Here is a 13,749-nt window from a genome sequence, read left to right as displayed (position 1 = left end):
CTCCTATGTGTCTGGAATGGAGTCTTCCATAAGCAGCCTTCTCAGATGAAGATGCAGAACTCTCAGCTCTGCCTGCACCAGGCCTGTCTGGATGCTGCCCTGCTCCTACCTTGATGATACTGGACTGAACTTCTGAACCTGTGAGCCAGCCCCAATTAAATGTTGTCTTTTATAAGACTTTCCTTGGTCATGATGTCTATTCACAGCAGTAAAACCCTAACTAAGACAGGTATTAAAGGCACACACTACCTATTTCATAATCTTATAATTCATGTTATTTGTTTTCTTCAGCACTAGAACCATGGGCCATGTACATGCTAAGTAACCCAAGCTGTATTTTAAATCCAAATTCAAATATTTTTCTAAGTACCCCAAATCTTATGTAAAAAGCAGACATAAATAAACAAAAATATAAAATGTCTTCATATGACACACTCATACACACAAATCATAGTAACTTTAATTTAAAAAAAATTACTCATTATTCTAATTGGTGAGCTCTTTCTTCCACAACTTATTTTCCTGTCATATGATATACTTATTAGGCCAGAAGTGGTGGCACATATCTTTAATCCCAGCACTTGGGAGGAAGAGGCAGGTGGATCTCTACAAGTTTGAGGTTAGCCTGGTCTACACAGCAAATTAAAGCCTAGTCAAGTCTACATAATGAGATACTGCTTCAAGAAATCTTTTTAAAAAAGAAAAAAAGATGCAGCAATTAACTCTTCCTATCCCATGAGTTCAGCTCTCCACTTCTGCCCTACAGAAAGACTGGAATCTTTATTAAGATAGGATTCGTCCATCACTCAATCCAGTCACCTACTGTAGAGACAACATATGACATCCACGTTCTCATCATATCAATGAACATGATATTGCTGCTTCAGAGTCTCAAACTCTTTGTTACACACAGATCTGTTTGTTTGTTTATTTATCTTAGAGTTATTTTCTATGTGCGAGAGTGTTTAGCCCACATGTATACATGTGCACCATACATGAGCCTGATGCCTGTGGAGGTCAGAAGAAAGCACCAGATCCCCTGCAACTGGAGTTAAGGAAGGCTGTGAGCCACCACACAGGTGCTGAAGACGAAACTCAGGTCCTCTGCAAGAGCAGCAAATGCTCTTCATTGCCGAGCCATCTCTTCAGCCCACGTTAACATTTAAACCACTCCATGCTGTGGCTCCCATAAAAGTCTATGAAACCTGAAGCATGATTTAACTTCTTCTCTACTGCGTGCTATATCTAAATTAGAGAAATACTCACATCATAGAGCATGTGACTCAGCGACTGTCGAGAAATGACACTAAAATTTTCCACAAAATTCCGAGGAGCAGAAAAAACACGGAGAACTTTTTCATCTGCTCCAGACACGAACTGAAACCGATCAATCATCGCCAAACACTTGAGGTTGTACCCATGTATCTGAGGCCTTGCGATCTCATGCCACGTCACCTGGGGTTAAATCACAGCACAATGAAAACGGGTGCACACTCCAAAAACCAGTCCTTTTCAACAAGCGAAATACAGGATGCAAAACTTGCTGCCAAGTAGTTCCCATTGCCAGCGATCCAGTGGTGTGCAGTTATGTTGCATGATGGCTCAGCGTGAATGCTCCTAATGCAGGCTACGCACTGGGAAACATCAAGTGGAAGGAAGGCCCTGAGTTAACGAGGAAGACGTCTTACCTGAGATTGGTTCTTCTTCTTCCACGGGGCAAAAAGGCGAGTTGTCTGATCGGTGCTGGTGGTGATGATGAACTCTCCCTCTGGATCCCAAATTAGGTCTTGGACACCATCGAAGTGTCCTGAAATGACGATCTCTGGAGCCCACTGCCGCTGCAATGAAAATGATCATACACGTAAGCACAGTAAGCAGGGACTGCCAGCTGAAAGCTGCAAGGCTAAACGCTCAAGACCAGATCCTATAAAAAAGGAGCTGTTTCCCACCACTTACATTAGACTGTAACATCCAACTGTGTTCTAGCACTGGCTCAATAATTAAACTAAGTTATATCTTGTAAGGACATATGGCAAAGAAATTATATTAATTCCCCTACTATACAAGTATGTGTTGTACAGTTAAGCTCTAATGGTGTTTATAACAGGTTCTGAGTGTTATAGACAGAACTTTGGGATTATCAGTACAGTCTTCCAAGAATAGCTCCCTACTTGTTCATAAAAATCAGCCCTGGGCTGGAGAGACAGCTCAGTGGTTAAGCGTGCTTGCTGAGCAATCACGAAGGCGAGCGTAGATCTCAGCAGCCATGGAGCAAGCCAAGCATGCTGAAAATGTCCATAACTCCAGCTTTCAAGGGCTCTCCTGGTTCCTGTGCATAGGCAGGCATGAACACCTACACATATATCTCAGCACACACTCACACAAACGTACATGCACACAAAGTAAATATTTGAAAAATAAGGAATCTCAATCTTGAAGGGGTAGAAAGATGGCTCAATGGTTAAGAGTGTGTACCGTTCTTCCAGACCACCAAGTTCAGTACCCAACACCCATGTCCACCAGTTCCAACAAATCCAACACCCTCTTTTGGCTTCCACTGGCACCTGTATTTACATGCCTGGAAGACTAATTCTCCAATAAAACAAAAACTTAAAATTTCAGAGGGGATTAGTACAAAGGCCACAAACTAAAACTGATGAATATATGAATCTGTACTCTGTAAAGGGAGCTACTGGGCTAGTGAGCTGGCTCAGCAAATAAAGCAACCAGCCACCAAGCCTGCTGACAGCTGACCTAAGTTCCACCCCAGAGTATTAGGAGGGCACACGTTCTGCAGCTCATCTTCTAACCTTTGCCCCTGCACACCAACACACTTGCACTTACACATCAACATACACACAAAAATTTGCAAAATATATTAAAATAGGAAGGTATGAGATATGTGTCCAAAATATGACAAGTCACAATTCACCAAATATCCTTATTTCTTCCGTTTGTTAAATTTAAAAATCCCTTATATAGCATCCAGACCCTGACTTTCATGTGCACATGATTGGGGGAGGGGAGAGGACAGACAATCCAGGGCCTCACATAAACTGGGCCAATGTCACTGAGCCACACTGCAGACTCACATAAATAGCATTATTCAATGCTCTCACACTGCTATACAACTCTGCATTCTTCTTCCTAGAAAAGCCCAAACTTCTAACCTAGCGTAAGTACCACAGACCATCTTTAGAAATGAATGCCATTTCTGCTTAGACGTGCCTCCTAGGAAAGCACAAGGCACAAGAGGCTCGTACTGGATTTACTGTGCTTTGTTTCCAAAGGTGCATTGCTCCGTGGAAGGCATGAGCGATGATCATGGAGCCATTTTCACCGAACTGGCAACCATAGAACCCCAGGGTATTTCCACCTACTTCACCTACTCGGACCTACACAAAGACAGAAAAACAGTTATCAACCAATAGGTCCATTTCTCACACTGGAAAAGGAGTCTATAGAGAGTAAGTTACAGTTCATTTAATGTGCAACGTACACAAAGCGTGAACATTTACAGCTCTTGGAATATAGAGCTGGGGTATATATATACTGACTCTAAAAATTTTTATTTCTTAAATACCCATATCTTACCTGCTCTAACCAAACCCCTGACTCTTCATCTGGAGCCCAAAGAATCATGGTTTTGTCCATGGAGGCAGACAGCAATCTCACTGGCTGGTGCAGAACGCCATCTGAAGAGAAAAGCTGTGTTTAGATGATCCAGAAGCAGAGCCCGAGACTGTCAGGACAACGCAGAAGGGTAGGCAGCACACTGACCAGAACAGGGAGGGCTGCGAAGCCAGGAGTGATGCTCACACCTGTAGCCCAGCAGCAGGAAGCTGAGGCAGGACAACTGCTTCAAGCTCAAGGCCAGCCTGGGCTACACTGTGAGGCTGTACAAACAGCCATAAGATCTACCCCTAAGACAAACAAATTGTGATATACTCAGACAATGGAATCTTATAGGGTAATGAACCAGAGCTACAGGGACCAATATGGCTGCATCTCCAAGCACATACAACAGTGTGACGCAGAAGGTTAAGTACTTACCAGTGCCAAGTTATGTCAATGACAGCACTCCTGTCCACGACTATATAAACATGGAATTCAGGCCCAATCACATGCTAGGGCTGACACTCATTGACCTAGCACTGTGTCTCCATACAACGGAGGAAAAGCTTCAAAGGGACATGGGCTCTTGAACTACAGAAAATCTAATGCCTACTTTTAAAATAATACATATAATTTTAAATAAATTTTATAAGGTTTTCTTTTTTTCAGTATTTTAAAACTACTTTTAATAATGTGTCTGTAGCTCATCTCCATGTTGGCATGTGCAGAGGTGTTTAATCCCCTGGAGTTGTGATTTAAATTGCGAGCCACCTGACATGGCTGCTGGGAAGTGACCTGGGTCCTCTGCAAGAGCAAAGCTGGATCTTAGTCCCTGAACTACGTCCAGTCCTCTTTTGAATATTTTAACTATAAAAAACCTATTAATTATGCATCTATGTTTGTGAGTGCCAGTGCCCTTAAAGTCCAAAGAGGGTGTCAGATATATCACAAAGAAACACAGTTAGCAGGAGGATGGCAGAGTCAGCTCCCAGCAGCCAGCCAGCCCGACTGACTCTCACAGAGTTGCTGTCAGCACACTGACTACACAGGTCAGCACGCCTCACAGTTACGAACTTTAGTTACACTCAAAGCAATCCCCCAGTGTCCTCCTACCTTTGTAAAACGAAGGCTGCCAGTGAATGGCATTCACCCAGTTTTCATGTCCAGCCAGCACTGTCTCCAGGATAACTGCAACCGTCGTGCTAACACCTAAAACAGAAGCAACTCAGGGACCCTTTCTTCATGGCTCGTCCAAAGAACATTTGTAAAATCCAGTCTTGTGTAATTATGTCAAGAAATTAGAACAAAACATAATAATCCAAATTCAACAAAAAGAACAAACAAACCCCTAAACTTCATTAACCTTCCCAATTAGATAAAAAGAACTAAAAATACATTTTCTCATACATTTTTTTCTATCTGGGCATTGATATTGAAGAATATTTTTACTCTTTAAAATATTCCTAAAAAAGGCTGTCACACACAATTAAAGAGCAAAATCACACATCATTACATTTTGAACCATCACATGGTACAACTCTTATGTGTCAGCTCAGAACCAGGGCTGGAGTGTAGATCAGCTGTGTTCTGCCTAGCATGTGCAAAGCCCTGGATTGAATTAATCTCCAGCACAACAACAACAACAGCAACAACAGCAACAACAATAACAGCAGCAACAACAACAGCAACAACAACAACAGCAACAACAATAACAACAACAATAACAGCAACAACAGCAGCAACAACAGTAACAACAACAGCAGCAGCAACAACAACAGCAACAACAACAGCAACAACAACAACAACAGCAACAACAATAACAGCAACAGCAGCAACAACAACAACAATAGCAACAGCAGCAACAGCAACAGTAACAACAGCAACAACAACAGCAACAACAACAACAGCAACAACAACAACAACAACAGCAACAACAATAACAGCAACAGCAGCAACAACAACAACAACAATAGCAACAGCAGCAACAGCAACAGTAACAACAGCAGCAACAACAACAACAACAACAGCAGCAGCAGCAACAACAACAACAGCAACAACAACAGCAGCAACTACTAATCGCATTAAAATAAAGCAAAGCTAGGGCTGTAGCTCAGGAGGGAGGGAGTGCAAGCCTGCACTGCAACAGCCCTGGCCTCCAGCCCATTGGACACTGGCAGGGCAGTGTGGCACGGCCTCTAACAGCATTCAGAAGGTAGAAGGAGGACGTTCAGGAATTAAGGCTAGCCTGGGATGTATGAAACCCTGTCATTCATTCATAGATAGACAAACAGACAGACTGATAGCAAAACAGGTAAGCCAGCCTCCTTATTTCCCTACTTAATAATTTATCAGTTTTTTAAAAACAACATAAATGAAAAAATAAGGAAAACTAAATTCCTATTGTAGACTTTAAAAACAAATACATGAAAATTTTCATATTTTGGCATAGCTACTTATGTTGGCTATATCATTTGTTGGTTTTCCCTATCTAACTACTAGGAAAGTCACAACTCTAACAGCTTTGTAATCAAGACTAACCAAGAACAGCACACCTAGACAGTGAGGTCTAATGTGGACCGACAAATCAGAATATATCTCCATCATCCAATAGATCTGTGGGTGGAGAAGTCAGTCTATTACCGTAATTATGTAACAGTCTACTACATCTACTGCAAGAAAATCTGAATTACATATGCCACTCAAATGCAAATAACTTAGCTTGTCCCTTATGAATGTACACCAACAGGACCAGAGCTCATACTCTTCCTTTAGGTCTTCTTATGCTATGCTTGCAACATTTCACAAATTAACTCACTGACAAACATTAAGCATACCTTTCAGTAATTAAAAAGACTGGACTAATACAGTTTATAAAAATCTTTTAAACATGAAAAATAACAGATCTTATATAAACAGATGTGTGGCGACAGAGAGACGGAAGCGCTAGCAGAGTGAGGTTCTGCTACATCACACCCTTCACTGTTACTCACCGCCATCTTTTATAGTGAATGTATTTTCCTTCAGTCTTATGCTACCGTCCTCAGTTTCTAAAGATGTCGGTTTCATATACAGTCTCCATATTCTTATGAGGCAATCCTGTGAACAGCTTGCCAGGAAAAGGTCTCTACCTAATTAGGAAATAAATATTACACTACTTTTTAAAACAGTAAATTTAGGTGTAAAACTTTTCGTCTATGATATATATATATTTCTAGATCTGAAAACATTGGACTTTGTTTCCCTACCCTTCATTTATTTGACTGGCATTCATTTTTAATGCCACTGGTAAACATACACACAATGTTAATAAATATGCAAATAACAGTGGTTCTCCATGGCTAGGCCATGAGGTTCTACAAAGAACTCTCCAAGAACATATACATATTAATAAGACAACTGTTGTCACTCTGCAGACATCAACTTATTTCATCCTTTGCCACCCAATCAGCAGTTAGCAAATAGGTTAAGAAATCCCTTTTCTGGGCCAGTGAGATGGCTCAGTGGACAAAGGGACTCAGCCAAGCCCCTGTGGCTTTGATCTTAGGACTCAAAGGTGAAAAGAAAACCTGCTCCCACTCTGAATGCTGTCTTTCAGTCTCCAGATGTGTGTGTGTTTGCTCCTTTTAAGACCCCTGTCTATCTGGGAGAGCAGACAATGTAACACACAAAGAACACTTAGAAGCTAAAGCCGGAAAGGCTGTGTTACAGAAATAACATAAACTTGTCTCACTATGTTCACTCCTCATAAAATCTCATACTGACCGAAGGTTGCCCATTCCACGCCTCTTATCCAGTCCTCGTGTCCGCACAGAGAAAGCATTTTCTGAAACTAGGAAGATACCAGTCAGTAAGGTGTGCCTTGGCTACAGCCCTGACAATGCTGGCTACCTGGACTTTATAACTATTTCAAAATGTCTTACAGAATCAAAGGAAACAAGGACCTAGAACTAACCAAGCCTAGTCCTGGGACGCTCTCCTTTAGCTCAGAAAATGCACACACTCTGTGTAGAGGACAAACAGGACCGCAGGGTACTGCAGCAGGTGTACCATAGGCACCCAGAGATCTAAGGGGAAACACCAGCATGGCATCTTTCTTCTCTCCCTCCCCCATGTGGCATTTTTATGGGTTTTAGTTATCAGTTTTCCTCTAATAACTCTGGGCCGGATGACCACAGTAGTAGTTATGAGGTGTTCATAATGTGAGAGAGCACCCAGCAGAACTGTCGAGAAGACCACCCTGAGGATTGCTCGGGTTTGAACTGTAACATCCCTAAAATGTTCTCATTGAGAAGTAGACTAATTAAGACATACCACTAAGCAAAACCTAACTCTAGCTTCTTAACTGCAACTGGCTATACCGTGTTTGGTTGATATCCCTGGGAGGTCTGCCCTTTTCTGAAGGGAAAAGGAGGAGGAGTGGATGGGGAGGAAGATGGAGGAGTGTGTGGATGGAGGAAGGTGGGGCAGAGGGAGGGAGGATGTAATACATGACAGAATACATTAATAAAGTCAAGTACAAACACTGGTTACCCAGTCATCCTGCTGAACAAACAGGTGAATTCTGCCGCCATCATCACCACATGCTAACACTGGCGCTGGGAAGGAAAACAGGCAAGGCTGAGAATACTGCAGCTACTGTCACAGGCCCAGAAACTGCCTCCTGCTCCCCATACCATCGCAATCAATACAAGGTCTCCAGGAATAACTGGACATTCTCCATGGTTCTAGTCAGTGGTTGTTGACAAACTCTAAGACAGTGAGTGTCTCCACTCTGCATTATGATGAAGGGGAGAGAAAGGGATGTGACAAACAAGGAGGGGGTGGGAGAAAGCACAGGCTAATTGCTTGCCACATAAGCTTGACGTTAATCCCTGAGTTCAATCCGTGGAACCCACATAAAAAAGTCAGATGTGGTGATATGCATCTATGATCCCAGCACTCCTTGGCAAGATAAGAGACAGACAGAATTGGCAGAAAGTTTGCAGGCCATCTGTCCTAGAATACAGGATGTAAAGAGAGATCCTGCCTTAGAAACTGAGTAGACAGACAGAAGGACTCCCAACGGGCAGAGAGCAGAAGAGGCTAGGGTTTCCCAGACAGGTCTCTGGCAAGTGGGCCTGTCCTCCAGGTAAAGGAGGGGGTAAAGAGAATATCAGTCTTACACCAACTGCCATTTCTGTAAATAAAACAGGCAGGAAAGTCAACTCATCATGAGGGCATGAAGAGCTGCCATCTTGAGAAGCTCCCACAGTTAAGCACTTTTCCACTCAGTCCAACCTTCAAAGAACTTTCTCAAAGTCGGGCTTAGATACATCTATGATAAATTCCATAAGCATCCATATCAATTTGGAGCATATATTAAATCAATAAAATCTCAGCTAGCAAAGTTCCTGACAGCTGTCCTTAACTTTGTGATGTAGACTTGCATGTTAAATACTGTAGTAACTGTTACGTTACCAACATCTCAGTTATTGTTGTTTCTGAGACACTCTCATGTAGCCTAGGCTGGCCTTGACCTCCTGATCCTCCTCCCGTCTCCGTCCCCTAATGCTGAGGTTATAGACTTTTATCTCAATGCCCAGTTTACTTCATAAGCGCATTTGGATAAAGGGCTGGGATCGCAGTGCTAGAGAATAGTTTAGCCTGTGTGAGGGCTACCGGCTGGATCACCAACACAAGAGAAAAGATGTAACAGATACAAAGTCCAGGCTCCAAACACTTCCTTAGGCATTCTTTTGATAAATGGCAGGACACTCACCATCAGTATCAGGCAAAGTGGACAGGCAGACAGTCAGAACGAATCCATCCCCGAATTTCAAGATCTGAAGGCATTTCACTGAAAAACAAAACTCACCATGAGCAACTGCCTCTCAGCTTATCTAAGGAAGCTGTGGTATCACTAGTCAGGGTGTCAGTAGACAGATGGACAGAAGTCAACCCCAAGCCTCAGAGATTTGGAGAAATTAAGTTGTTAAATTTCAACAAAGTTAGAGAGAACAAAATAGCTCATCTAAAAATTAGGAGGAATTTACTTAGTCAAACAGTTTGGTTAAGGGGTATTTTGAAAAAAGCCAAAGAGAACACATTCATATTAGAATGGTAACATTCTAAAATTGCTGGCAATGTGAACACGTGTGCTCTTGGAGCTGCTACTCATCTCACAATGTTCATCTCTCCCCCAGATTAGAGCCTCCAAACCTACCTTCAGACCCCTTTTTAGACCAGAGTCGAACTGTGGAATCGGAAGCTGCAGAAGCTATCAGGGCATGCTGCTCGCCATCGGATGGCCCGCTCTGGTAAATACCATGCACAGCATAAACCGGTCCTTCATGGCCTTGGAGACGGACTGATTTTAAAACCTGAATCAGGAATGACACATGTGTTATGAGAACAAAGGAATTATAAAACTGGGCATGTGGCTCATGTCTTTGATCCAGAACTCAGGAGGCTGATAAAGTCTGAGGCTGACTGTCTCGAAAAATCAAGATCAGGAGGCTATAGATAGAACATGATAGCTGTACATTCCTAATCCCAGCACTTGGGAGGTAGAGACAGGAAGATCATTAGTCCACATGCTACACAAACTGAGAGGTACACTGAGAACTGTGCACAAAGAAATGCATGGGGGTACCCAATCCCTAAGATGCTCTGCCCTTCCCTTGAACACCAATTCCTTTTGTGATGGCTTGTATGTGCTCGGCTCAGTGAGTGGCACTATTAGAAGTATTAGAAGTGGCCCTGTTGGATTAGGTGTGTCACTGTGGGTTTGGGCTATCAGACCCTCACCCTAGTTGTCTGGAATAGAGTCTTCCACTAGCAGCCTTCAGATGAAGATGTAGAACTCTCAGCTCCTCCTGCACCATGCCTGTCTGGATGCTGCCATGCTCCCACCTTGATGATAATGGACTAAACCTCTGAACCTGTAAACCAGCCCCCATTAGATGTTGTCCTTATAAGAGTTGCCTTGGTCATGGTGCCTGTTCACAGCAGTAAAACTCTCACTAAGACACAAGTTGGTACCAGGAGTGGAGTATTTCTGTGATAGGTCTGACCTTGCTTTTTTTTAGAAGAATGTGGATTTTAGGACTTTGGATTTGGAAAGTAGTGGAATGCTTTAAGTTGGGCTTAATGGACTATCCTAGTAGGAATACGGAAGACTTTGTTGCTGAGTATGATTTGAACTGTGCAGACCTGGCCTCAGAAGTTTCAGTGGATAAGAATTTCAGTATATGACCTAAACTATTTTGTGGTATTTTGGTGAAGAATGTGGCTGCTTTTTGCCCTTGTCTGAAGAGTCTACCTGAGTCTAAGGTAAACAGATTTATACAAATTATATTGACAAAGAAAGTCTCAAAAAAGCCCAATGGAGACTTTGTTCTCCAGTTATGAAGAGTGTTTTGAACAAGCATAGCAAGCTTAGAAAAAAAAATGTATAGTTCAAGTATTAAATGGGCCCAGGAAATGAAATGGAAGACTATGGGGACTTTTGAAGTTAGACTAAATGTATTTTGCATTATTTTTGCTATGTTTAGGTATGGTCCCCAAAGAATCATGGGGCCAGGGAGTAGAATATGATGGTTTATATATGTTCAGTCCAGTGAGTAGCACTATTAGAAGTTGTGGCCCTTTTGGAGTAGGTGTGTCACTGTGGGTGTGGGCTATATAAGACTCTCATCCATCCTAGCTGCCTGGAAGTTAGTCTTCCACAAGCAGCCTTTAGATGAAGATGTAGAACTCTCAGCTCTGCCTGTATCATACCTGTCTAGATGTTGTCATGCTCCCACCTTGATGATAATGGACTGAACCTCTGAACCTGTAAGCCAGCCCCAACTAAATGTCCTTTATAAGACTTGCCTTGGCCATGGTGTCTGTTCACAGCACTAAAGACCTAACTAAGACATCTTTCACCCTTCTTTTAGGTCTTTCACACCCAGAGCCCACTCAGTCTAGCCTCACTCTCCCCTCGACTTGACTGTCTCACCACTGGGAGCTTAGGGAAGCAATGAGGAAAAGTCTGGCAAGTCTGTCTCTTCAGGTCTCAAAACTAAGAGTTCACTTCTCCTCCCTGGATTCTTCTGCTAAGACTGAGCCCAGTGGGGGCAGCATTCTGCTCTCATTCAAATGCAGGTGGCTCCAAAACCCATCTCCACTTGGCTCTCAATTCCTGTATCTCATGATGGGGGCATAGAGCAGTAAGTCTGGTCATACAACTAGCAGCTCTCCCATGACATGACTGCACTTGGCTCTGTATCTTCCTACTTGCCTATTTTTCTCTGCAGAAGCACCTTTCTCCCAGGGCCCTAAGAAAGAACTGAAGTTTTACTTACTCACCTCCTGTCCATCATAGTCCCAATTTACTTTGTAACTAACCTGTCAGTGCTAAGAGCCTTTTTTAGACCCCTTCTTTCTTGCTGTTTCTCCGATGCTTAGTTAGCACTGCTGTCACAGTAACTTGATGAACTCCCTTCGCTGACTTCCAAATGCCTGCTGAAAAAGATACCCTGCCCCAAAGCTAAGGATTGAATCCTTACTCATTCACACCAGGCAGCTGTTCTGCCACTCATCTGTAACCCAGCCCAACCAAAACAAAAATATTTGAGACAATGTTGTGCTATATAGCCTATACTGACCTTGAACTCATAATTCTCCTGCCTCAGCCTGTTAAGTGCTGAGAATACAGCCTGCACCACATGACCAGTCTAATCGCAAACTCCTAAGGCTAATGCTCAAATATGATTTTCTCTCCTTCTCCTGCACACATGTATTATCAGTAACACTTCCAAAACTGCCTCCTGCAAATTCAACAGGATGCTGGGAGATTTTAGATGGGAATGGCAGCTTCATTCTGTAATGCTTTTCCTACTTGGACTCCTCACCCCTAAAGTTTTCCCAAGACAATGACCCTCCACTTTGCAACTAAAAAGCTGGTTCGTGGTGTAGTTCCCACGCCAGAGCTGAGACCACTTTGGATTTCAAGTTTCAAGTACTGTCTGCCCTCAGGACATGTCCTTGACTCACAGCAGGAAGACTCTTGTAAGTTCTCTGCAGGGTAACGTTCAAAACCAGCACAATGACTCGCTTCACTTTTATTAACCTTTGCCTAAAACTAGGAACAGTCCATCTGTCCATCAAGAGGCCCATGTGTGTGTCATCCCACAGTGTGCGGAAGGAACATCACTTACAGCTACAGATCTGTATTCACCTGGCAGCAACTGCCCATGAACACACCAGAAAGTCTGTCATTATTAAAGACAGAACAGCTCGCACGAGCCCAGTCTGAAGGAGAGAATCCACAGGAACTCATGTACATGGACGAGGAAGTTGGAGGAAGGGTACAGGACCCGAGTGCACAGGATAACTAATCTCAGCTGGGCGACTACACACAGCTGTGGTCCCAGCCTCATAAGGCTGTATTAGGACACACAGTGACACTGCCCCAGAGGGTGTGTCTGTGTATGCTGTTTGTGGGTATCTGTGCATACGTCTGTTTTGTGTTGAGGGTATATACGAAAAATCCAGTGAAATCCCATTGAAAATCGATTTTCTCTTTCCCAGCAGGTAGCAGTTGCAAATAGCTTCTTGGTCACACGTGGGACTTAGTGCTGGATTTTATCTTAAGATTTAAAAAAAAAAATTAAGTATATGGGTTACAGTTAAGCAAATAAAGGAAGCTCATAAATAAGAAAGAGATGAGGGCACTTCATATAAAGAAAACAACACACCGGGAAAGAGAGCTCAGTCGTGAGAAGTAAACATTGTTTCTTAGGACACAGCCACTGACCTGATTGTTCTCCAGTTCCCAGTGAATCACCCGATTGTCAGAAGCTCCAGACACCAGCTCTGTGGACGGGGCTGGAAAAGTTGTATCTCAGTAAATATTTGCATTCACACCTTTTCTTTACCTAGCTATTTCCTTTCTTCTTGGTTTTGTTTTTTGGGGTTTTTTTGTTTTGGTTTTTTTTTTTTTTTTTTTTTTTTTGGTTCCTCCAGACAGGGTTTCCAGGTGTAGCCTCTGGCTGTCTGCTCCCTCCAAGCTGGCCCTGAACTCACCAAGATCCCCCTGGCTCTGCCTCCTGAGTGCTAGGACTAAAGGTATGAGCTACCACCTTTTCTTAAATAATCAAGTTTTTAGAA

At 42.9% G+C, this 13,749-nt stretch overlaps 1 protein-coding gene across 1 annotated transcript in view; it reads right to left on the bottom strand.

Annotated features, from left to right (window-relative positions):
* The window catches only part of Elp2 (elongator acetyltransferase complex subunit 2), a 33,958-nt gene that overhangs the window by 14,978 nt on the left and 5,231 nt on the right, over positions 1 to 13,749 (bottom strand). Inside the window, 11 exon segments of the mRNA NM_001034145.1 lie at positions 1,267 to 1,455; positions 1,689 to 1,838; positions 3,264 to 3,395; positions 3,595 to 3,695; positions 4,729 to 4,824; positions 6,606 to 6,743; positions 7,378 to 7,444; positions 8,146 to 8,210; positions 9,374 to 9,451; positions 9,818 to 9,974; positions 13,397 to 13,467. Coding sequence (NP_001029317.1) covers positions 1,267 to 1,455; positions 1,689 to 1,838; positions 3,264 to 3,395; positions 3,595 to 3,695; positions 4,729 to 4,824; positions 6,606 to 6,743; positions 7,378 to 7,444; positions 8,146 to 8,210; positions 9,374 to 9,451; positions 9,818 to 9,974; positions 13,397 to 13,467 — 1,244 coding nt within the window.

Source organism: Rattus norvegicus, chromosome 18, assembly GCF_021556685.1.
Source record: "Rattus norvegicus strain SHRSP/BbbUtx chromosome 18, alternate assembly SHRSP_T2T, whole genome shotgun sequence".
Classification (NCBI taxonomy): Eukaryota; Metazoa; Chordata; class Mammalia; order Rodentia; family Muridae; genus Rattus; species Rattus norvegicus.
The sequence above is the reverse complement of the archived record's forward strand: the minus strand, read 5'-3'. Positions and strand labels throughout refer to the sequence as shown.